This window comes from Phalacrocorax aristotelis, chromosome 2 (assembly GCF_949628215.1).
Source record: "Phalacrocorax aristotelis chromosome 2, bGulAri2.1, whole genome shotgun sequence".
NCBI lineage: Eukaryota > Metazoa > Chordata > Aves > Suliformes > Phalacrocoracidae > Phalacrocorax > Phalacrocorax aristotelis.
Genome location: NC_134277.1, coordinates 3,103,177 through 3,128,022, shown reverse-complemented (window position 1 = coordinate 3,128,022; position 24,846 = coordinate 3,103,177). Strand labels below are relative to the sequence as shown.

At 45.7% G+C, this 24,846-nt stretch overlaps 1 protein-coding gene across 1 annotated transcript in view; it reads right to left on the bottom strand.

The window, feature by feature from the left end:
* The window catches only part of WNT3A (Wnt family member 3A), an 87,424-nt gene that overhangs the window by 14,215 nt on the left and 48,363 nt on the right, over nt 1-24,846 (bottom strand). Inside the window, exon 2 of the mRNA XM_075086101.1 lies at nt 23,064-23,305. Within this exon, the coding sequence (XP_074942202.1) occupies nt 23,064-23,305 (242 nt within the window). The remainder of the gene's footprint in view (nt 1-23,063; nt 23,306-24,846) is intronic.

Sequence of the window (24,846 nt, the reverse complement as noted above, 5' to 3'; positions counted from 1 at the left end):
CAAGTCTGATACCTGCAAAGCAAACATCCCTCTATCTCTCTCTCTATCACCCTATCTCTCTGTCGATCTAATCGTTACCATGTATGTCGCCCTACCTACCCAGCTTAATGCAAGCACGTTTTATCTCTTTCTGTTGGCTTGGTCATGTGTGAAACACTCGGCCTCTGATCCCCCCCTCCTGCCATCTCGTAAATGCCTTCTTCTGAATATTTCATCGCCATCTCAAGTCCTGAAACAGCACGGTCCTCTCAGCCCTTCGAACCGCCCCGAATTACCCCGACCCCTCGTCTCCCCAATGGCCCGACGTCCCTGGGAGGCTCTAGACAAAAGGAAGCTGTGTGCCAATTGGGGGTTATTAGCGGAGATACAGCATGCTCATTGTGGCAGGACTGAGTCCTTAATGAAAGGGGAAGGTGGAAAAGGAGCGGGGAAGGACTGGGGTGAAATTCTCCAGGGCGCGTTCCAGGTTAAAGGATCATCGGGGTCCCTTCTGGCCTTGAAAAAAAAAAAAAAAGGCAAGAAAAATAAAAAGGCAAGCCCCAAAGACTGCTATGCAAAACAGCCCCGCTGGTCAATGGGATACGGGGAAGAAAAAAAAAATTATAATTGTATTCTGTTATCAGAAGCAACATGGTCAAACAAAAGGATCGCCTTCGCCCACCTGAGAATGGAATGTGAGGCTCCATTTCGCTGCTCTGATCGTATTTGACAGCCCCCCTCGAGACTGCCTGGTTGGTATGGCAAATCGTCCTTATTACCTGCTGGGGTGAATGAATCCCCCTTTGTGCTGGCACTGTCACGCTGCATTAGGTTGACAATGGCCCGAGATATTTTATATGAAATTTGCCCTCACTTGTGATTAGCCAGCACCAACTAAGTCATAGCAACCTAGAACTATGCATTGGCCGGGCCCCGTTGTCGGCCGAAAGGGAAATCCCTATTCAAATGGTTTAATAAAACAATCTAAAGGGCGTGTGAATCGTGAAAAGCATTTTCACTTTTCTCTTTAGCTTAATCTCATGGTCGCTGGGATATTGTGCTCTGAGCAGACCCCAGCAGGGTGTGGGCTAAGGTCCCCCATCAACTTCTTTTACAGCCTCCTTTTCTGCGAGTTAATGATATACCGGTGTGATTGCCTCCCGCAGCAAGAAGAAACACGCAGTTGATGAAAAGGATGGACCTCCTAACACATCCTAAATGGCAACAATTTCTCATCCAAAGGTCACAGGTCGTAACCTGGATTTTGAATCACCACCCAGATCTTTTTCAAAGCCCTGCTAAAGCTGGGGGATTCTGCAAGGCCGTTTTACACACAGACACACACACACAGACACTGCGTTATCTCCAGAGGTTCCTGCTCCGCTTGAGTCCTGAGTTTAGTGTTTGGAAACAATTGGATTTTCCCCTGGCTTTGGGCTACAGTTTGCTGCCTTTCCCGTCCTCCCAACTCTGGGTTGCGATGCAGGGAAAAGCACAAGACAGAGGTGGGCAATGAAGAGATGCATGGTGTCTCTGCAAGGCACCTCCTGAGCATCCCCAGAGGGTCACCCAGAGCTCAGCAGCACCTGGGGTACAAGCAAGACCTTCGGTTGAATTGGCTGCTGGTTGTTCATCCAAAACCTGCCGTGCTCCCAGCCCCGAGCATCACCTCCATCAAGGCTTCAAGATCTCAAAACTCTCCCACTTGCTTGCAGGAGTGGAAAAGCTCCCCCAGTGTTGACCCCTCGATAAGCAAGACCTCCCATGCACGCGTGAGATGCAGCCGCAGAGATTTGGCTGTAGAGTGGGGTGGGAGGAGGGTGAAGGAGAAGCGTAGTGTTCCCCTTTTGCATTTTTGCTCCTCTTACTAGCCTGGGCTGAGAAGCGGAGGAAGGCAGTGGCAGCGGGTGTGGGGTCTCTCCAAGGCTAGCTGAAAGCTGGGTGCTCATCTTAACATTTACCTAAAAAGAGGAAAGCTTTGCATCTGCAAAATGATCCTGGAAATCCCCGGGGAAACGAGCTCCCTCATGAGCCTCCTGCAGCTGAGCTTCCAAGCACAAATGAAAGGTGAAGGGGAAAGCAGCACAGGAACCTGTTTTGTTTTCCCCACTTTTTTTTCCTCATCTCTATGTCCCCCCGTCCCATCATGAAGCCTTGGGCCAGGTTGGGGGATTCCTCTGTTGATTGTCAATATTCTCCCTCGATTATTTCCCACTGGAGCTCAGCAAGAAGAGCGGGGCTGCAGGGAATATGGACAATGGAAGCAGCCCAGGCTCTCATGAGGGATCATTTTGGCTTTCGAAATCCACATTAGCCTCTCCTAAAAGGTGTTCACAGGAGCTGTGGTGTGTTTCCATTGCAGCTCTCCACATAATTGTAAGTTATATGGGGCAAGGAGTGATTTCATTATTATGTGCTTGTACAGTATTTAGCACAATGGGGCCCTGATCTCTGCTTGGGGCCTCAGAGTCTACCGTAATACAAATAATTAACCATAAATGAGCTGGGCAAATATCTTAATAAAACCATGGAATCAATTTGAGGCAATTAAGCAATTTTTTGGCTTGCAGGAGTTTTTGCTTTGCAGGCTCAGTTTGGAGAAGGGAGGCAGTTTTGGGTGCTGGGGGAACTGCAGGGAACTGCTCACCCTCCTGCAGCAGGCTTTGGAAATCTTTTTATTTTTTCCTGTGGGTTTCAGTTTCACCCTGTTGGAGAGGCAGAAAAGTTTTGTACAGCTCCCAAAGCACAAAAGCCACTTTTTATAAATAGCTCGTGAGAGGAGGCATGGTTTAGAGGCTGGATATGTGGTTCCTGAGGGAGAAGGGGCTCAGTCCTAACAGCATGACTTTTGAGAAGCTCATCTGCTCTGCCTCTGCCCTGATTGTCCACCTGTGAAATAGAGAGCGATCATTACCTTCCTGCTTTCTAATCCCAAGCACTTGAGGACGCAGCTAGCTCCTAAAGCAGTGGGGATTGCAGATCTATCTAGGCAGAGAGGAATAAGAAAATTGCAAAGACCCAGACACAGACTGGATGATTTACAAGCAATTATAAGCCAGCAGATAAGCTTTGGATGTCAGATATTCTGATCATAGTTGAAGTTCTTGTATAATTTGCAAGTGGAAAAGGGAGCTAAATATATTGAACACTTGTCTAAAGTTGTATTCAGTTCTGTACTTGTCCATCACGGAGGGAGTGCATGTGAGGACGCGGCAGCAAGGAGTGTGTCTTCTAAGTGTGGGCAAACTAACAAATCTACCGGCTCACCCAACCAAAACAGGAACCTCAAGAACTGACCTACACCGCTCTGTTCTGAAGGAAACAGCTGTACCCTCCATGAACACATCTGCTGGTCAAGCGGGTGCAGACCCTGGACTTTGTCATGCATAGATCTTTTATGGCCAAGCCTTTGCAGGGACTCTTATGACCAACAGTCATGTTCTAAGAGTCATTGCCTTAAATCTTTCAGTCCTAGGAAGACACAATCAAATTAATCACAACAGAAAAAGTAAAAAAATAAAGATATCCCTCCATACACCATTGTGCATTGACAGTATTGCTAAGACAAGTCTGTGAAGTGGTGATAAGCCTGGTGTTGTTCCCAGACATGGAGAAATGAGTCCTAGTACTTAAAAATTGAAGAAAAGGATCTACACCACAATGCTTTTATAGTAGACCTCACCCCCTACTGCATGTATGTCCTAATAATGCTTCATTTTAGCTACCACAAAGAGTTACCCTGTCATCCTGCTGGGCTGAAAATGTCATCAGTTGGATTTGGGAAGCTGAACAAAAACAAGCAAGGTGAATACTTGGCTAGGAGACCACTGGACAATCTGTCACACCCAGACTAAGATAAAGAACTTGAGTTCTTGGTGAATATAAGACCACTGAAATGAGATAAATGGAATTTTTCCATCAGCTTTGCTGTCAAATGATAGATGGGGTTAAATAATATAAAAAAATAAAATAGCCGTAACTTGTGATTTAAAACAGTGAAGCTCTCTCACACAGAAACAGCATCTACCTTGCCCCAGCAAATGAGAATGGGCCACTTGTCGTGGACAACTGTCCACCACATGCCTCTGCCCACACTGGGGAAGCAGGTGACATGCATTTCTCATCCTGCAGAGAGGGAAAGTGCCACATGCTTTTACTGCAGGGACAAGGTCCCAGCTCAAGGAGTGAGCTGTCCTCAACTGGAACACCCAGCCTGGGTCAGGAGAACGGTCTGGGTTTTCTGATGCCCACCAAGAAGCTCTCAGACATGACGATTACTGTTCCGCACTGAGCCACGCAGATTTTTGAACTAGTGACCCCGAAACAACTTCAAAATTATGGATAGATGTTGTCAAGACTCAGTTCTCCTGCTCCTACATGATCCCTCCCATAACCAGAACTACAGCACAGTTGTTGTAGCATGAGATAGCTACTTGACCTCAAAAAAAAAAAAACAACCCCAAAAACAAAAACACACTACCTACAAAAACACACTTCTACTGTAGAAGCAAAGGATACCAAACACCTCCAGACAACTTTCTCAACCATTCATCATTTGTATTCATAAGACAAGCCAATTTCATTAATCTTATGCTTACCTTATTTTGCCCAGGTTTCTTAAGCTCAAATAACACCCACCTACCTAATTACAGAGATGCAGTTTTCTCACCCAGCCCCGTGCCATACACTCGTCAGCCTTCGTGGCGAGCGGAGCTGGAGGTGTGCAGAGATGCTCTCTCCTATGGAGGTGATCCCTTCCAGTCTGAACTGCACATAGGTTTTGCCCTCCCAGGCAAGGAAAACGATGGGCACCCAGAATGTGAATAACCTCCAGGTAGGGATTGGAGTCTCTCTGAAGAGAGACGGGGGCTGTGAGTCAGTGGGAAGAAGAGGCAGGTGCTGTGGGTTTTGATCCAGCTTCGATGTCTGTCTCTGGGTTCACCCATTTTAAGCCAAATGATAACATTTCCTTTGATGAAGCATTCCCTTCCTCAGGCTATATGTCATTACAGTATTTTTACTTCTTCTCTTTCACATTGTGAGGCTTTTCCAGAGCTTCGCTGACCTGATTGCAAGAAAACTTGCAATTCCTGCTTACCCTTCTCATTCTTGCTGCTTTTAATTCACCAAATGCCTGCTTGCTCTTATGTCAACCCTGCCTTCATATCTGACGACTGGACATGATGTTCCTGATTTTGCATCTGATGTTCTGCTACAGGTTCTTAAAGGGCATCCAGACCCCACGGCTATGGGTGTGTGCAATCCAGAGTTGGTGGGAACAACTCCTGGCTCCTTATCCAGTGTATTAACTTGGGGGGAGGAAGGGTGATGACCTGCCCTGCCTACACTGTCTTCGGTGGCTTTCGTGGGAGTGGAAGGCATTTGCCAAACTGCTGGAGGAACCCAGTACCTTAAGGCTTTACTGACAGTGCACATTGCTTTCATCCCTGCCTGTCTTACAGCAACAAAATCAAAGCTACGCATCCTGCAGTCTCTTGGGATGGGAGATGTTAAAGATTCCTCTCTTGCTGTTAAATGTAAGCTCCCTTGGTGGCAACACTGCTGCTGCCCTATGCAATGAGTGGGGATAGATGATATATGAAGTGCAGGAAAAAAATTAAAAGAACGACCAAGAACCCTTAGGAAATGTCTTTGAAAATCAGTTACTGAATAAATCGGTTAAAGTGAAAAATATATTTTGGCCATCAGCAGAACATGGGGCCAAATTCTCCTCTTGGCCTGGTGTAAGTCAGAATAACCTTTATCTAATTCAGTGGAAGTGGCAGACAAGTTAAGCCAGTGTAATTAGGGGTACATCTTGGCATAGGAGAATTTTTTTCTACAAAAATCTTACTTTTTCTAATGAGACAACTCTCTTTTTGTTATTTTGTATGAAACCAATATCTAGATGCACTGGCAGGCTCATCCCCTGCTCCAGAAAAACCTTAAAATCATAGATGTCAGGCTTGGACCTCGCACCCTTCTGCCCAAAGGCAGGATTCACTCTGCCCAAACTATCCCTGACAGATGTTTGTCTAACCTGTTCTCGAAAACCTCCCAGGTCGGAGCTCCCACCCCTTCCCCAGGCAATCTATCCTCACGCTTGACTACCCTGACCGTTAGACTACTCTTCTTAAAGTCTAGCCCCAGTCCTGCAGCTGTGATTGAAGTGGACGTGGAGGAGAACTTGTCAAATTAACCTGGGCTAGCCAAAGGAGGAGGTGGAAGTGCAAGGAAGAGAGGAAAACGAAGTAATGCTGTGAAGTTGCATAGCAGATGAGTAACAGAGCTGGGAATGGAGCTCAGGTCCCTTGACTCCATGACTTACGCCTGCGTAAGCAAGGGACCCCTTACCTTATTAATCCCACTGGGTACCTCGCCTTTCTCCTGGCCTTTTTTTCTGTGCTCCCCCTCTCACTCGCTTCCATCTCTCATGTTAATTTCCCTTGCCTTTCAGCATCTCACATGTGCCCTCGGAGGGAAAGGCTGTTGTAACATATTCAGTCTTCGACTGATTCATCCCTTTGCTTATACATGACTAACACTCATGCTATTTGTCTAACTATTTCAACTGATGTACATTTAATATGTAAAAATTTAATTAAAGTGTTATTCATAAAAAAATATCTGGGCCAATTTAATATTTTTTTTAAATACCCAAAGGGAATATTCCAATTAGGGACTAAATGCCAGAAAACACTGTCAGATTTTTTTTTTCCCCATCTCTAATCAAAGAAGCAGGTTTTGATAGTATAAAGAAAAAGCCACCAAAACCACAACAATATTTATAGGTATTCACTCTGCAGGTGCAGAGATCAATCCTGAGAGAAGCTGAGAACTTCCAGCTCTCGGTGGAAATCAGTGGAAGTTACTCTGAGGAGAAGCCAACTACGTACACAAAGCCAGATCCTCACCTAGTGGATTTGTGCTAATGCTCTGATTGGGGAATTTGCTGAATCTTTCTAATCAGCTTCGTCCTGCAACCTTTAATCATGCAAATGGCTCAGGTCTTCAGTGCAGTTCCAGACTTGCCAGCAAAAGGCTTGCAGGACTGAGTATGGAAAGGGGAATTGCAATTTGTGCCGGCAGAACAAAGTTTCTGACAGTTATGGGCCTGACAATGCATCCCTCCAAATAGATGTTTCTCCCAGGTTAGCTGGGAGGAGTAAAAACTCTTGGGCTTGCATTCTACATGGCCCAACAAGTCTGTTAGTGGACAACGTCAGTCAGGAGCTTAGTGGGTAAATTAGTATTTCCTGCTTCCAGATAGGCAGGGACTACTGGAATGAAGGAGTTAGATGGAAACCGTGGCCGAAGGAACCACAGCAAACATATGAATTTGTTTATCCTAAAAGGACCAACTTGGTTTGGGTCTTGGGAAAAGGCTGAGATCAAATCACCCAGTCTTCAGTTTAGCATCATCCAGACCTGATTCACAACCTTCGTCACAAAGTCTTGTCTCCAGCAATTTCAGCTAACTGTGTAAGAGTGGTTCAGTTCAGAAGTCTGCCCAGGACAACTCCCCATGACAAAGCTGGGTTGTGGGTGGTAAAAGTGAGGACACAAAAGTTTTGCGTGACTCACAATGGGGTGCCATGGCAGTCAGTGCCAATGGTGGCTCTTGGCCTCCCTACCCCTTCCCAGCCGTCCGCCACAAGCCACGAAAACTTGTGCTTCCTAACACTGTCAGTGCTCCCTAACAAATTTAAGACTTTCAGCATGAAACAGCAAAGCCTCAAGAACAGCAATGACCAAAATATTCAGTCACTCACATCCCAACAGACACCTTCACCCAAACCCTCAGGTGCTCCATAGCTGACATCTACCTACAGGTTTTTGAGATCCTTCCAAGGCTTTTCAAGACTTGTGAAAGTCTTGAAAGACCTCGCTGTCATTCCAGTGAAAGCCCAAAGTTGCTGTAGAAATCTCAGAATTTTCCTCAAACTGGAGTGCCTGTTTCCTACCCACACCGAGGAAGCCGCAGCTGCCATACCAAAACCAAGGCCAATGGAAATGCTGTGCATCACTGTAAGGAGTAGTCCCCAAACTCTCTAGCAGGAGGCTGTGGATGAGTCATGAGATTTGCTCTTCATGGAGATCTCCAAGCCCATTTAACCCAAGTCTTCATTTCAGGCATTTTTATGAGGTCGTTGCAAAGGCTCGATCATTTATGTCTTCAGAGGGAGATAGTAAGGTGCCTGAAGTATGTGTTGGTACGTGATTTACCTCCATGGAGCAGCAGCCTCGCAGTGCACACGTAGGAGCTGTTAGATATGCTAATATGTGAACACAGGCCTCATCTTGAAATCTTAAGAGGGGATTAGAGCAGATGAGTCCTCATTTAGTTTTCCAGAACAGCGGCAGAGATAAATGTGGTTGCTCCTTTGCAGGGTGTTAAAGGGGGATTTCCTGGTGGGTGGGTCTCCTCAGTGGGGTATTATTGTATTGACAGTGGGGCGGGAAGGAATGGATTAAGCAACTGGCAATAGGATATGGAGCCTTTGCATGTGCTGACAATGGATATAAGCTGGGGAGGATGGAAAGCTGTCAGTGGGCTATAGCAAATCAGGTTTGGTTCCTGGCTTATTCCTGGAGACCACACTGTTGCTCTTGAGCCGAGCATTACTCTTCAGAAATTCAGCCATGGCTCCCATGCTGGGTGTGTCACCAGTGACCAGCAATAGGGCTCAGGTGTAGTGGACACTGCTGGACCCATGGTGTGGAAGGCAGTCAGCCAGCTGGAGCTGCTGAAGTTGGGTCACCCATGCGCTGCCCAATCCTATCCTGCAGTGGAGCAATGCTAATGTTGGTAAGAAATGTCACGTCCTGCCCATAAATCACTCCTGGCCCTCACCATCCTCTTGGCTTTCTTGAATATGTGCAGGTTTTCTGCCATGTTTCTTGCTAAGGTGAAGATTTTGGTATGCTTTTCCTCTAACCTGCATGTTTGGTCTTCTATTCTGGATAAGCACAGGTGCTGTGGGTGTCAGCATTACCTTCAGTGCTAATTTGGGGAATTAGTGGAAGCCTGCAGAGAGCTCAGGAACTGAGAGCAGAGCTGAGCAAAGCAGAGCTGAGAATGGATTTCCACTTCACCCTGGAGATGTGGTCTTCTTTAGAGAGGACAGATTTTGGTGAGGAACTTCAGGGATTCATCAAATTTCAGGGCCTGTGTTTGCCCTGATTTTAATGGCAAGTGCAACATGCCAGTCTCTGAAGCTCAAAGTCCCGTTGAGTAAATACGTTTAACTTAAGAAGCAAAATGTCCGTGATTTGCAGATTCCCAGAGTCTCACAGAGCTGCTTAGAGGTCAAGCACGGAAATGAAGAGCTCCCAGCTCATAAGCCCTACAGAAAGAAGACGCATACTTCACCCAGGCTGGTTAACCTCTGTTGGCTAAGTCAGGTTAAAACAGTTTTTAAGGCAAGGCAGTTTGTGTATTAGTTCAGGTGAGTAGCTGAAGTTCAAGGCAGGTTTGGGTATTAGGTTGGGTGAGCAGCTTAAGCTCAAGCTGTTAGGGCCGGAGTGGCTCCCCAGCAGCTCCTGAATCACATGTGGCTCTCCAATGCTTTGCATATGGTTCTTTGCCGCGGCTATGGCATGTGGCTGCTTAGCAGTAGGGCTATGCTGCGTGGGGGCTAGAAGTCCAGTATCACTGGGCTGTATTACTGTGGGATGTGGCTTGCTTGCCTAGGCCAGCTCCAGAGGAGCCACTGTCATTTTCTGAGGTAGTCCTGGTCACCACTACGCCGCATTTCCGATGTATGTCACACATGGCTTGTAGAGTGAAGAAGATCCACCATCCCACTCTGGGATTCATCCCAAGCTGTCTGATCCCAAACAGTACCATGCTTAGCTCTTCTGTAATTTTAAGCAAGACTGCCTGGCTCAGTTACCCCGTGTGAATTAAGAACACCCTTCTTCTTCTGGCAGGGTTGATGGAACCAAAGAAAAGTCTAAAACATCAGCAGGCATAAGCCTCAAAAGAGAAGGTGCAGCCCTGGATTAACAAACTATCAGCCAGCCCCGCAGTCTCTCAAATATCAGAAGACCCAGCCCTAGAAAGAAAAGCCCAATATACTTCCAGCTTTTGGTCAACCACGTTATTGGTCAACCCCATAAAATAAGAAAATACATGTAGTTAATAGTTCAGAGTGCTTGACGCAGTGACCTCACTAGTTGCAACACCAGTGATTACAGCCTCTCTTCCAGTAGAGCTGTAATGCTGATACATATATTTTTAAATTGCATCTATACTACTCTGCAGACTTTGAGTAACTATTATTTTGTGGCCAGCACTAGTGTGTGAGGCTTGTGCCAGAGTTGTAATGGTGAGTATGGCTGTTTGAGCAGAGTACCATCCATTGATAAACTATCTACATGAAAAGTGAGGTTAAACATGGAGATACGTTTGGATACCTTAAAAAATAATCCACAAAACAAACACCTTTTTCACTTTTCTTTCTCTGCTCTTTTGGAAAAAAAAAACCAAAAACAACCACTGGCTTTATGTCAGGTTGATTTAAAGCTTTCAGAGAAGTCACAGTAACTTTAACATGAATAATGAACAAAAGTTATTAATGACTGATGGGACAGGAATATTCTGAACTTTAGTGGCTGGCTTTGGTTGAAGTGAGGAGGTTTTAGGGAGAGGTTTTAATTATATTTGATTATTCTTATGTATTGGTTATTGATTATTTGATATAGTTCCTGAAACCTTGGGACAAACATTGGAAACATGGAACTGAAAACCAAGCTGGTGCTTTTCTGCTGGCTGAGAAGTACAAAATCTTCAGTGTCCATCTGGCCTCTTGAGAACCAGCTCAAGAAGGCAAGACTCCATTGTCTTGCTCAACGGAAGTATACAGTATTTTATGATAAGGTGTATTTATCCTCTTCAACTCCTTCCTGGTCCGCAGGGGTCAATGATATGGCAATGTGTTTGGACCAGGGTTATAATTAATAAAGCCATAAACAGAACTTTACAAAACTTATTATTCATGAGGGTCTTGCCTTCAGAAGCTCTCTAAGTCATCTCTGATGTGTTCAGGTGCAAGTGACGTGCACATTAACTTTAATTGAGAAGACAATGTGCTCAGGCGAGCTCAATAAGGAGAATATTCTTCATTTCAGATGCTGGGCACGGATGATACTTCAATTACAAATCTCACCAGAGTGCCACTGTGCTGGACACAGAAGGAACATCTCACACAGACTGGCTGTGCTCCACAGAGCTCCCATCTACCACTCTCAAGGTACATCTATGTCTTCAAATTCACCTGTCAAGCAATCTATATCCAAAATGCAGTTAGGAAAGCAGACTGAAAATGTTGTATGAACAGAAACATCTTTCTCCACCAAAACCAACTGCACTAAAATACTTTTCCACCTTTTGTTTTTCCTCTAAGAATCTCTGCAGTTCCCTGTTGGAGCATGTTCATGACGGAACTCAGTGTTTATAACAGGGGAGAATAAGTAATGGATTTGGGGCTTATGTGTTACAGCCTTCATTTTATAGAGTTGTAAGACTGCTTTATGAATTTAGGGGAGTCCTGAGGAGAGCACTGGTAATACTTCGCTCTCAGTTAATCTGGTTTTATGAAGCCTGTCAGAATGAAGGAGTTTGGAGAGTATGTCATGCCTAAGGCTAGTAATGAGGGCCAAAAAATCAAATTACCATATTATGGGAAATTCTGTTTTGATTTATTTTTAAGAGTTGAAAATCAGATGGAAAATATAAGAGTTTGAATTTTTCCATGTGATAAAAGACTGGGGGAAACACATATTTTAGGCTGTTGAAGTATTTTATCTTGTTAATGTCAGAACTTTTTGTTTGACAACATAAAATCATTCAGCTTCAATAATATCAAAACACTCCAATATTCTCTAAAATATTAAGGTACAGCAGCGTGCTTCTTTGATAGTTTAATGACTTTCTAGTTTGACATAAGATCACATTCAAAATAAAAGTAAGTAAAATGAATTCTTCTCAAGAACTCAAATTAAACTATCTGAAATGTGCAAAACAAAACAAGAAAGCCAAAGCAGTGCATTTTTGCCTTGAAATTGAGACGGTCCTGCAAAACGTCTCCGTTTTGATGCAGGTGCCTTTTCTGATGGAAAACTTGCCCAGAAAATAAATAAATACATTTTTGACAAGATAAAATATCTCCTAGGCTGGATCCTGTGTGCCTAGCCTAAGGGGTCTCCAGCTTTTTTATGGCTCCCGGTGAACAGAAATATCTCCTTGTGCCCTCCCCACCCATTCACACCCCCACAACATCCCTGTGGCAACAGCTTCCCTGGGAAAGTAGCATGATTAGGAAAGGATAAACCATAATTATTAGCTATCATTTAATGTGATTTAGCACCTGGAAATAATGGAGAGGAAATTGTGCCAGATGCTTAGTCAACAAACTGCAGCCTACCAGGAAGTGTTCCACAGAGCATTACTGCCCCGTCGATCAAACTTGAGAGCAATAGTCATAAGTAGGCCAATAAAACTACTTAAATTATGTTGCAAGAGCTGCAGGGCCCTACATATGACCTACTTTGGTATCATTCTCTTTGAAGTATCCTGTTGTTTCTGTGGTGCTCTCCGTGGGAAGCGGAGATACAGAGAAAGGATGACCTGCTCCACTGTCTCCATCACAGCCAAAAGCAGAACCAAAACCAGAAGCTCTCTGTTCTGCCTTGGTCCCTGTCACTGGTCCAGACTAGGTCTGGAGAAGCCAGCCAAATAACACATATGGTTTGCAAACAGTTTTTCTTCTCTAGGAAGGTTGAGATGAGTAAAGATGAAATAAAAAGTGAAAGACGCTCTCCATTTCTCCACCTGTGACCTGTACCCACTCCTGAGTTCCATGCCAAGCCATATGGGTGGCTCTGCTTTCCCAGGAGCTGGTGGGCTCTCTGTGCTTTGCCATCAGGTTTTAGAGTCACCTACAGCCAAAGCTCCAGACCCTCCCTGAGGTTCACCGTGCCACCTTCTACTTCCTAAAAAAGCCTGCCCAAACTAAACCAAAGCCATGACAGTTTCCTTCAAGTCCTTCCCTAAAGCATATCCATGCTGTGACAGATCTATGGCCGTCTTTTAAGGGCTCATGTTTCAGTGATCTGCTCTAGGCAACTCTCTCCAGAAGCACCTCAGTGACCCATGGGAGCACACTGAAGGTGAGCAGAAGATGGTACACCATACATTTCCCTGCTTAATCTCTTGGGATCTATTTCACACAGTCCTCAGCTACCTTGGCTTTGCCCATCTCATGCTGTTTTTGTGAAAAATGCCAATTCTGTGCTGCACTCCTGCCTACCCTGGTGTGGTGGAAATCCCTACCTAATTCATCTGGGTGTTGCCTCCCATGAAGCTCTCTGATTCTGTAACTTTCCATCTCCCAAGACTCTGGAGCCCCCAGAAGTCTGCTTTTGTCTTATTCCTGCTTTTTCCTCACTGCTCCGTCAACTGTTCCTTAACCATTCCTATGAGTACATCGTTCACATGCACAACAGAAACCCAAGCACAGTCATAACAATCCTTTTGAACCGTTCCCTCTCCTGGTGAACCATTTTTGAACCATTTTTTTGAACCATTCCCTCCCCTTCCTCTTTGTTACTCCTATGGATCTTCTCGGATGATGAGTCCTTCCTTTGAAGGAGGTGCTCCCTGAAAGATGGGGCTGAGGGAGCAAGGAACGAGAGAAGTTGATCCATCAAGGTGCATGCTTTCTCCTGCAGCAGACCTTAGCAGGGAGCATGCTAACCTATCTCTTGCAAAAAGTGCCTTGCCTGTCTTCCCTGTCTGCCCTGCAGGAGACAGACCCATTCCCCTGCTGTGCAAGCCCACAGTGCAGAAAGAAGCATGCAGGGCATCTTTATATTCCCTGGTTTTCCTCTTGCTGCCCTGTCATATCTGTTCGGGGAGGAATAGGAAGGAATTTTCTGTTTCTTATACAGGAATCCAACCAGATGATCCCACAGCCCCTTCTGGCCTTAAAATCCCTGCATCTATTCAGCACTGCCAGCTCATAACACATCTCACAGGGAAGAAAAGCCACATTCATGGGCTTCGAGCCCTCTTTGTCAGAAGACTGCTTGTTTTGGCTCTTTGGTACGGAGGATTGTGGGCAGATGTATGTCTAGCTCCTCAAATGGTGAAAACCACCCTTGGGGACCTGAGGACAGTGCACCCTGGTTCAGGACCCATCCCACAGTGGTGCTTAGGGGTGAAACCCACCGTGTCCCCCTTCCCCCCCAGCGCCTGGATGAAGGCGACCAAGCCTCTGCCGTCCCCTTTTCCCTCCCTGGCTCCCGTCCATGCGTGTGTGTGTGTTTGTGCTGCCTGTTGTGTGCCGAGGGCCCATTTGGGGCTGGGATTCTCCCGGGACAAAGGGATGCTAATCAGCTCCCTCTACTGTTGCCTTTTGTCTAGGACTAGCTCCCACGCTTGGACTTGGCACTCTGGGATGCGGCAGAGGGAGCTCCTTGTTGCAACCAGCCTGAGCCTAGTTGGGGAATGCAATGTACCCAGCAGGGAAAGAGGAGGAAGGGGAGGGGAGGGGGAAGGAAATAAATCTATAACTCTGCGCAGCCCGCTCCCTGACAGCCCATCGCATTGTGCATGCCGCCCGAGGCAGAAGTTTCCAGTGCCTCCCACCGCCGGGAGAGACGCCACCGGTTTTGTAGCCACGGGCTGTCTTGTTCCTTCTCCCCTCCCTGATCCCCCATCTAATGTTTTAGTCGCCAGAAAAAAAAAAAATCTCCATGTCAGGGCTGACAGATGAGCGTTGGTGCAGTGGGAGGTAGAGGCAGCAAAGAAAGCAAACAGGATCGGCTCCTGGTATTGCTGCCATCTCCTTTTCACCATCACCGCTCTCCCGGGTTTGCAGCCTGCATCTGGGTGTTGGCTGTTTACAGCTGTTTACATGGGCTGTCTCATCTCCAAAGAACTGTACAGATGCATGAGAGCCAGATCTTTACCCTGGGATCACTTTGCTGATGGAGAGGTGATGAGGTCAGGGCCTCTCACTAAGAAAGCCAAGCTACGCTTGAGCCCACCAAACCCAGGCCACATGCAGCCCCCAGTTGCACTGGGGTTGGAGAGGAAAATGCAGCCATATGTGATTCTAACCATAGACTTCTGAGTGCTATCCCACTAGCCCTACAGCCACAGGGCTGCCCAGTGCTTGGCCTTGAACACCTCTGAAGTCACAAGAGGCTGAAGTGACCCCTTCTGACGGTGACCTGGACCTCTCAGCAGCTCGAGCAGTAAGAGAAAGAGCTCATCTACCACCTCATTGGTACCCTGCTTCCAAAGGCTGAGGGACTAACATGCCAGCAAGCTTCCTCAGCATCTCTGCTGCTGTTACAACTTGCACATCCTGCCAAGGCTCAGTGGAAGCTGCTAATCTCGCAGTACTGATGTGGGCTACAAACCAGAGATGTTGGCTACAGCTCATCTAGACCTCCCCGAACTGCATTTCCTCCCCAGTGCTGCTGCCTGTACTGAGCTAGCTACACAAAAGCCAGTTCAGAAATGCTGCAGCTGTGAATATGAGCTGTTCTGTACCTGTGGGCTGGAATGTGGATTCAGGCAGCGCAGTGATATACTGGCACTTATGACTGTCTCATCCCTGCAGTAAATCCCAGCTCCAAGCTCAGTTTACACTGACACTAAACACAACTGATGCTTCTGTCCTGAGCCAGGACCTGCCAGTCTTTTTCTCAGCAGCATTGGCAAACCTCTGGCCTACAGTATTTATGCGTCTTGACGGCTGAGTGGAGCTTGCATAGTCACATTTTCAATCCTGATCCTTCCAGTTTCCTTCCCCATAGTTACAGGGTAGAGTTTGTAGATCTCCGTTGTTGATACCAGGGCAGCTGCCCAAATTGCCATTAGCGGAGAGGTAGACGGGGTGTGGTTGGAAATCAGATCCTCTTGGGAAGAGTTTCATGAGAGAGCGGAGAGTACCTCCTACATGTAACTAACCTCCTGGATGGATCAGTATCTTGTGGCTTTCTGCTCATGCCTTACTTTATTGCAGAAGTGGAGAAGTCAGATCTAGAACAGGGAAAGTGGGGGGAAGTATTTGGCACAGAGACAACAGAGATGCCAGAATGCCATCAGGAAAATATGATGAGGTCTGCTAAATAGATTAATTTTAAATCATGCAAGCCATTATGAGATGGTATTATGCCTGAAATAGCAAGGGACTGCCTGTATTCAGTGGTCCATCCTTTTCAGTGCCATGTTCTTGCATTAGTAAAATCGCCTCTCCAACAGAGGTTGGATGTCAGGACCGGTTTCTAACAGGAGAAGGGTGGGGGGTGGGAACTATTTGCCCCCAAACTGGGCCTCTAAGAAGTGTACATGGAAGTCTGAGCCTGTAGCCCTAGGCTCCCTCTATAGTCAATGGAGAGAAATAAGCATCTTGGTATGATTCATGTTATCCTGAGATAGATGTCTAAGATAGGTCAGATAAATTGCTCTCTGGAGATGCCGATTGCTCTCCACTGACTACAAAAGGAGCCTGGGGTGACTAGCTCAGACTTTGACATCTAACTCTGGTAGATGAGATCAGGCCTATCAGAGAGCCTGCGGAGCGATATTGTTACGACACAGCAAGAAAAAAATACTGACAAGACTTGTGTCTCCAAGGTATTATAACTGAATTTAAAAGTCTTGTTCCATTCTTGCTAAACCTGGAGAAAAACTCACATGGATTTTGCTAGACACAAGATGAGCTTTCCCATCAACAGTAATAACAGGGATGAAAGCGTCAACACATGAACACAGCTATGTTTTGGCTTTCTTAAGAGAGACAAGACACAGGGCTTATCTCCAAAAGGTCTAGAGTCCAAAATAAGCCTAGCTGCAAAATAAACCTAGTTCAAAATAAGCCTAGCTGCAAATGTAACAGTGCCAAGCATCCCATATGAATCTGGATGTGACTTGAATCCCATGTCTCTCATGAACTAGACAAATGCCTGCTCTGCCCTTCATGTGGTCCCTGGGAGCAGGAGTCTTCTCATCAAGAGCCGGTCTCCCTGGATTCCCTCAGTGATTGATGGAGAGATGAAGAAACTTCAGGGTGTGAATAATTTAATTCTAACTGTCTAGAATACATAAGATGAACCATGCCCCAGAGGACCCCAGCATCAAATGGAACTCCCTCAACCTGTCTCGCAGTCTGACATCATGGACCCAAACTTTTGCTGACCCATTGCTCTTCTGCAGGCCTCAATTTTAACTCTTTATAAAGTATAACTAGCAAATAAAATGTTACGTTATTCTGAATCTAGCAAATAAAAATATAGTGGCCGGTTGTGAACACCAGAGCCAAGTCACATTAGGAATAAGGAGACTTGTAAAAGGGGAGGTAGATAGATTGTCTGTCTCTTGATGGTATGTCAAGGCAAGATGTCCTTTGGGAGCAGTTGTCATAGTCAAATCCAGATTTTGGTTTCATTCCAGAAGTCTTGAGGTGAAATTCTTCAGTCTGCATCATGCAAGCAGTCTGCTTGGATAATCTGACAGTCTTGGCAGGCTGTAAACACGCAGTGTGTGCTCTAACTGCAGGAAGGAGAGGCATTTGAGATCCAGAGATCTCATCTCTCTGCCAATAACTCAGTATTATTGCTGTGCCTTTCCATTGCCAAGTGTCCTTCAAAGAGATTATTTAGTGTAATTTTCTGAAGGACATCCTGCCATGTCTATAGGACAGTGTCATCTGCAGGAACGTCATGAGTGAAGGTAATAGTAATTCTTTAGGATTCATGGCCTCCCTGGATAAGAAAACAGGATGATAGCACCCCACCCCATCCCATCCCTCCTTCAGTAGGGTTGGAAGTGCAGGAAAGCAAGATATCTACCCAGTTTAATAATGAAGTAATCAACTGGCCTCGAATACTCTGTATTTCATTCCGTGCTCATCCTGGTAACTGTGCAAACAGGAGCTGTATCAAAGAGAACATCTCTTTGCTGGACAGGAACAGGGTTAACCCGGGGGGGGCATGAGCAGTGGGTCACTCCACTGCTTTTGTGGCTCTTGTCATTTGCCTTCTAGCAGGGCCAATGGCCAACAATTATTTCCGGAATGAATTTATGCCTCCGAGCCTCTGCATCACCCATTAGGCTCTTATTTGTCCATTGGGGAATTTGATATATGTCCTCAGAGGGCACATCCGACGGGCACAGACACTTGACAAAGCAATGGGACGCGCGTGCACCCGCCCTGTCTCGTTCAAACCCCCTCGCACGCCGGCAAACACCCCGACGTACAAAAAGGGACGGTGTGGCTTCCCAAGGTTGCACGAGTGTTAAACTCTAATAAACAAGCCCCGTCGGCGAAAGCTGAAAGAATCTGAGCCCTCTCCAACAAAGCATTTAATCCAGTTTGGCGTAACCTTTGACATTATTAGGGATCGCAGTGACCCTAATCCAATCAGATTGATTAACTAAAGCGGAGACCCCATAAGCTGACCCCCCTCTGGCCTCTGCTATTTAGTCCTGACCAAACAGTGGGAGAGACGTGCCGTATTTACACCACAATGGGTCCGCGCTGAGAACCTGTTTCATTACAGAGAGACTTAAACTCCCATTACTCCATCAATGTATCATTCTTCAATAGTTCATTAAAAGCTGCTCCTCCACAATAACTATTAACCATTTCTCAGTCCAGCTGGCAGGTTTAAAGCCCCAGCCAGTCTTTAGCAGAAGGAGGTGGGAGTGAGTGAAAGAAATAGATAGACAAGGGCTCTCTTTTAAATTTAAACGAACTGGGGACTTAAATAGTTCGAGGTAATTTACTTTTATTGAATGGGGGAGGAGAGGGAGGAAACTTTTATTTTGACTTAATTATGTGCTGAGGTCCTTTAAAGAGACAGGGCCATGATAAGCTTTTATTGTATTACTTCCCTTGAGATCAGTTCATATTTCTGCCCAGAGGAGTGTCAAAGACCGCTTGTGTGGTGTTGAGAGACTAGAAAATGCACCACAACTTAAACATGAACAGTGTCTTCAGTCCATAAATGTTAAAAAACAGGGCAAAAGACACAATTCCCAGTAAATATCACTTAAGTTGACAGTTGTCACTGTTAATTTGCACAGTTCATTTTCTGTTGCCAGCGATGGCATGTCCCTCTATTACATCCTCCAAAGTTCTACCTTGTATATTTTTTAAGGCAACTCAAAAATCTTCCCTTGTCCTTGGGAAACTGAAAGATATGGCAACCACCTTATAAAGTGCCAAACCTCTCGGGTAAGTGGCTGGGCATGAGCCGTGGCTAAGGTGATCACTTAAGGTCATGTGGCCATGGCCATGTTCAGCTCTGCTGCTTCACACAATACAGGTGAAATAACCACATCAGTCCCAAAGAAACACGTGAGAACAATTTTTTTTTCCTCTACAACTTACTCTCTTTGAAAAGTTCAAGTGAGGGTTTTTTTTCCACTGTCCAGTAGTTGAGATTTGAACTTCTGGGAAACTAGAAATTACATTAACTGTAGCCTCTTATATATGACTGATAGACAGATAGGTAGGTTTAGGTAGAGAGAAAGAGATAAGGATCACTTCTTTTCCTATATAAGCATCCTGTTCTTTTCCTTCCCAATAGTCTAGGGGACCTGAGCCACCTATTTCCTAGCCCTTTGCAAGAAAGACCCAAGAGTGGCACCTATCTGAATGTTTCTCCATGGAGCTTCACAACTGCTCAAACGCTCCCGAGACCACAAAGGAGGAGAAAAAACCTCTTCCAACAGCCCCGTCACAATTTCATCTCCTGCTAATGCCTGAATCATTCCCCATGCAGGTAGCACAGCACAGCGAGGATGGTGACTCTGTTCCGTTTGAATAAGGAACATTTATTTCACAGCCAAGGACAGGCAAAACTGAGTAATTGAATAGCTGGATGGGATGGGGGACTTCTGCTCTTCATGTGTCCTGAGTGACATATGAAGAGCTAGAGGGACATAGGGCCAAGCCTGTCAAGTATTGCCTCAAAACAGCAGCAGGTCTGGATCCCCTGAATTCCAGCTTTCCCTTGTAGCTGGGCTCATGAATACCGTTGCTCTTTTATATGTGATTCATTAGGTCTGGCTATGGAAATGTTTTAAAAAAAAAATACATAAATATAGTTGTAGCTAAAATATGTGGCATTTCATTCCATAAAGAGGCTGATGGGGTAAAAGAGTCTGGTTTTAGATGAGATATCAGAATGTGGCTTTTAATGAGACCAGAGCCTGGTGACATTTTGGCACAGCTGAATCACAGCTCAAGCCTAGCCCTGAATTAGCAATGAGATACCAAAGCAGCAAGGGCAGCCCAGACAGTGAGGCAGTCTCAGTGAGATCTGGGCCTAGAAAGTATTTCCTGAAGGCATTAAAATTGGGCCTTTTCAATGAAAGAATTGCAGATAGTCATGTAAGGCAAAAGGGAGTTGCTTTAGTGACTACGCAGATTTGTGCTGAAGGAGGATGGGGTCCCTATTGACTCAGATGAGAAGCTGCAGTTAGATCTTGGGTGACTCAAAATTCGAGCTGCAAAGTAGAGTTTTGCTTTCTTTCTTTCTCTCTCTCCTTTTCTCCTTCTCTCTTTCTGGGTAGGAGCTCAAATATGTTCCTACCCTGGGGGATCTGCTGCACAAGAATGCGACTGAGCTGTTTTTTTTCTCCCCCCTCCTGCTGTAGGTGAAGCAAAACTGAAGGGTGGTTTGATTCTCCCTCAAGGAACAACATTCTTCAGTTATGAAATCGTCCCAGCCTCCCTTCCCTCCCTGAGCCTGGCTACTGAAAGCCTGCAGTCTCAAGCAGGGACAGACCCTTCGTGTCGACACCGTTGTGAGACAAGAGCGCTTGGAATCTTGTGGGATCGGGCTGCTTTGGTCAGCGAGGAGGTGAGAGTAGCTTTCCTCATGCACAGTGTGCGATTGCTACAGGAGATGTGGAACGTCTGAGCCTAGAGCATCTGGGAGCGCAAGGTGCTCCATGTGTCCTTAAGGACATCCAGCCTTGCGACGAGGCAAAGGCATTGGGTTATCTGGTTGACTTGCTGCCTGTAGGCATTGGGTTGGCTGGTTGACTTACTGCGTGTGCCCAGTGAATGCTTTCAGGCAAATCACACTAGGATTGTGACCATCGGAAAAATATTCAGTTTGGCTGTGCTGGCCTAATTCACCTGCTATAGTCACCGAGGAGTGATGTACCCAGAACAGGTGTTTTAGTTGCGTGCAAAACATTGTGGTATGACACTTTGATATGGGCTTAAGTGCACCACACTGCAGATCTTACAGGTGTAATTATTTTGGGGTGATCTCTCACCGCTAAACCCGAATAGTGACACCAGCATTAATACAGTGCCTCAGCTCCCCAGCTCTAACAGGGTAACCCCACCAGGTGAAACCACTCCTTCTCCTGCTGGGTGCATGTAAAATGCCTCTTCTGGCTGGTGGAGGCCCTGCCATGGTACAAACCAAAGCTTTGCTTTCTCTTGGCTGCCCTATTTTTCAAAATTCACGCAAGAGGAAATGCCTAAGTCTCTTCTGAGTAATGCAGCAGGGGAAAAATAAAAAACAAGACTCCTATCTCCAGATGGCAAGAGAAGAGAAAGAGAAGAGAAGAGAAGAGAAGAGAAGAGAAGAGAAGAGAAGAGAAGAGAAGAGAAGAGAAGAGAAGAGAAGAGAAGAGAAGAGAGGAAGGGAGGGAGGGAGGAAGGAAGGAAGGAAGGAAGGAAGGAAGGAAGGAAGGAAGGAAGGAAGGAAGGAAGGAAGGAAGGAAGGAAGGAAGGAAGGAAGGAAGGAAGGAAGGAAGGAAGGAAGGAAGGAAGGAAGGAAGGAAGGAAGGAAGGAAGGAAGGAAGGAAGGAAGGAAGGAAGGAAGGAAGGAAGGAAGGAAGGATTTCCAAGCCTCTTTGGCTGGTGCTCTCCTAAGAGAAAGCAGCCGTATTCCTGCACAGCTCTCTGCAGGGCACCTGGACTTACCATTTGGGCAGGAATCAAATGCAAAGTCTGCCTTTTGGATGAACCCCTTTGTGCCAAAGGGAAATGCAGAGCTTGACTCAGACTTATGGAGACCAGCAGGAGCAGGCTGGACTTTAAAAGGCATGCTACGAGGGCAAAGAATGATAAGACAGTTCTTATGGGGTAAAATAGGCTTCTGCCAACTTATAGGGGAAAAAAGCAGATACTCAGAGTTAGCCAAGTGCTTAAATCCCACCACATTCGACAACTTAGGGCAAAACATTTCTAAGAGCTCCCACTTATATCAATGGGTGCTGTGTCAGAACTGGTTTCCTGAATTAGCACCCTGTCTTAATTTGCCATCTTCATAACCAATGAAAGCAGAAGCGTTAATGTATGGCAATTTCCTCAGGCCTTTTATCTTCATTGTGTCCCATTACAGTATCAAAGCTGACGGTGTCTGATAAGTCTAGCCCCATGAACCATCTCCGTCATTTCCCCTCTGCAATTATTGAGAGAGCTGGAAATGTGGCATGAAATGCCATGGGGTCAGAAAAGGAGCCAGACATCCAGCTTGACCGCTGAAAATACAATAATCTTTTGTGCTCCTCCCAAGGGGCATAGGATCATTCACGTTGAAAGGTACCCTGGGAGGTGCCTGGTCCAGCCTCCAGCGCCAAGCAGGGTCAGAGATGACCCCACTCTGTGCACTGCCGAATGGGGCACTTCCCAGTCCTCTGGGTTACCGATACAATCCCAGTAGAGGTTTGAAGAAGAAACAGTGGTTGCCAGTGACTGGGTGTTGGCTGTACAATGAAGGTGGTGGGTAACGACCCTCCTTACATAGGAGAGGCACAGATTTACTTGCTATCCCTATGACAAGGCTTAATTATCTTTTTGTCTTTACAAAAGACCTTCCGGGTTGGGTTTGAACTGCTCGGGTGAGCTCCCGGGCCAACAGAATTTTCCATTCCTGTGTCACGTCTCCTTTATCAAGCCCAAGTCCTGTCTCCAGCAGCTCATTTTACATGGCGCTTTATCACAAGCAAATGAGTTCACAGTAGGTTTCTCAAGATCTCTGCCACAGCTCCACCATGGATGTTGCTGTTGCCAAACCCATAGCACTGCACTCACCTTTATCTAGCACGGGCCCAAAGATGGCTAAGCTGTCATTAACGGTCGTGCAGTTCCATCTTCTCCCTCGAAATTGGTGTTGGCACTCCTGGATCCCAATCTTTACCCCTTCTGCTACGCTGGGCATGATCTCCACATAGTTCCGACAGAAGCGTAGCTGCTTGGGTACCAGTCCTGGGATGCTCCCGCAGAGGATGGGCTGAGTCCCCAGGGAGGAATACTGATGACCAATTGCCAAGGACCTGAAAAAAAAAGACAACCAAGGAAAAAGACATGCTGTCAGGCTGGCTTTCACCTTGGTACTTGGTTCACAAGAAAGGGGACAGAAAATCTACATCTTCAGTTCCTCTGGACTCCCCTTTCCAGAAAATGTCCCTTCCACTGTCATCCCTCTCAAAATGACATCATCTCCCTTCTGAATTTCCCTACAGGCCCAATAAGGCAAGCAACTCTACCTTTAATATCTTCCTTCCCTTTTTTTTATCATCTCAAAGCCTTAATCCATCGTTGTGCTGCTTCTTCCCAAAGATGCTCAGCTCATACAGCTAGTTTTCTTTGCAACCAGAAGGCCAAACCCATATTTCTTTATTTGAAAGACAAGAACACCTATACAAGAGCAGGTAGGTTTTATAGGAAATTTTGGCAGCTGAGGAAGTCCAGGGATTAGAGAGTCAAAAGCACTTTCAGAGCCACACAAAGTAATAACACCAACAGTAGAAGAAACCATGCTCCAAGTCTTTGGAAGGGGAACACCAAAAATTAACAACCATCACACAGTTCAGCAGTGTGCCCTATATATGAACCTTACCAGGTAACCTGTGCGCTGAAATTAAAGACTCAAGCAGTTTGGACCTTGAGAACTTAAAAACCCAACTCCGAGCTAAATGCTGCAGGGGTGCTACCTAAACTTACTACTCTATGAGGCTTTCAGTTAAATTTACTGTGCTGTAGAGGAAAAGGGATGGAAATATAGCCCTGCTGGAATAGAAAGGACTGGGTGAAAAACTCTCCTGCAGTGTAGTATGGATCCAACGTCAACGCTATTCCCCTGGGTGAACAACAGTACTCATGTTACTAGAAACATTCACTTATAGGTGCATGCGAAGTGGGAGCCATGGCTGGCACATTGGTAACATCCCTGAAAGTATGGTCTAGAAAAGGTATTTTAGCGAAGTATTTCTACCACTGCTTAATCCAGGCATATGCTTTGCAGAGCTTTATACTGGGGCTCTCTAATCAGGTTGAAGTGTTTTAAAACTAAATTATTAAAATGCTTCCAGCATTCTTCTGGATATCGGTTTGGCACATTTTCACTTTACTTTCAGACCAGTTTCAATTTGGGAATTTTCAGAAGTAGGGCTGCATTTTCACAAAACAATGCCAGCGCCGCTGTACTGTCACACTGATACGGAGAGCCTGCTTTGACCATCAATCTGAAAATTGCTTTAATTAAAGTGAGGAGACTGAAATTTAAAAATAAAAAACCAAACCAACAGAACTTGAGTGCAAATTCTGCGCTCAGCCAAAAGGAAGCCTGTCGAAAGGAGTGTCCATGAACCATTATGTTGGCTGAAGCCTTAGAGACAAACAAGTCAGCTATGTAGCGAGATCAGCAGATATGTAGCTAATTATATAGATTTTTAAAGTGTTTTCACTGGTGCTTCTAATAATAACCATGATTACTAAAACTGAAGGGATTTTTAGAGTTTAATTTCCTTTTCTTATAATTAAATCTCTTGATTGACTTTTCTTCTCAGAATTAATGACAAACAGAAACCTGCCT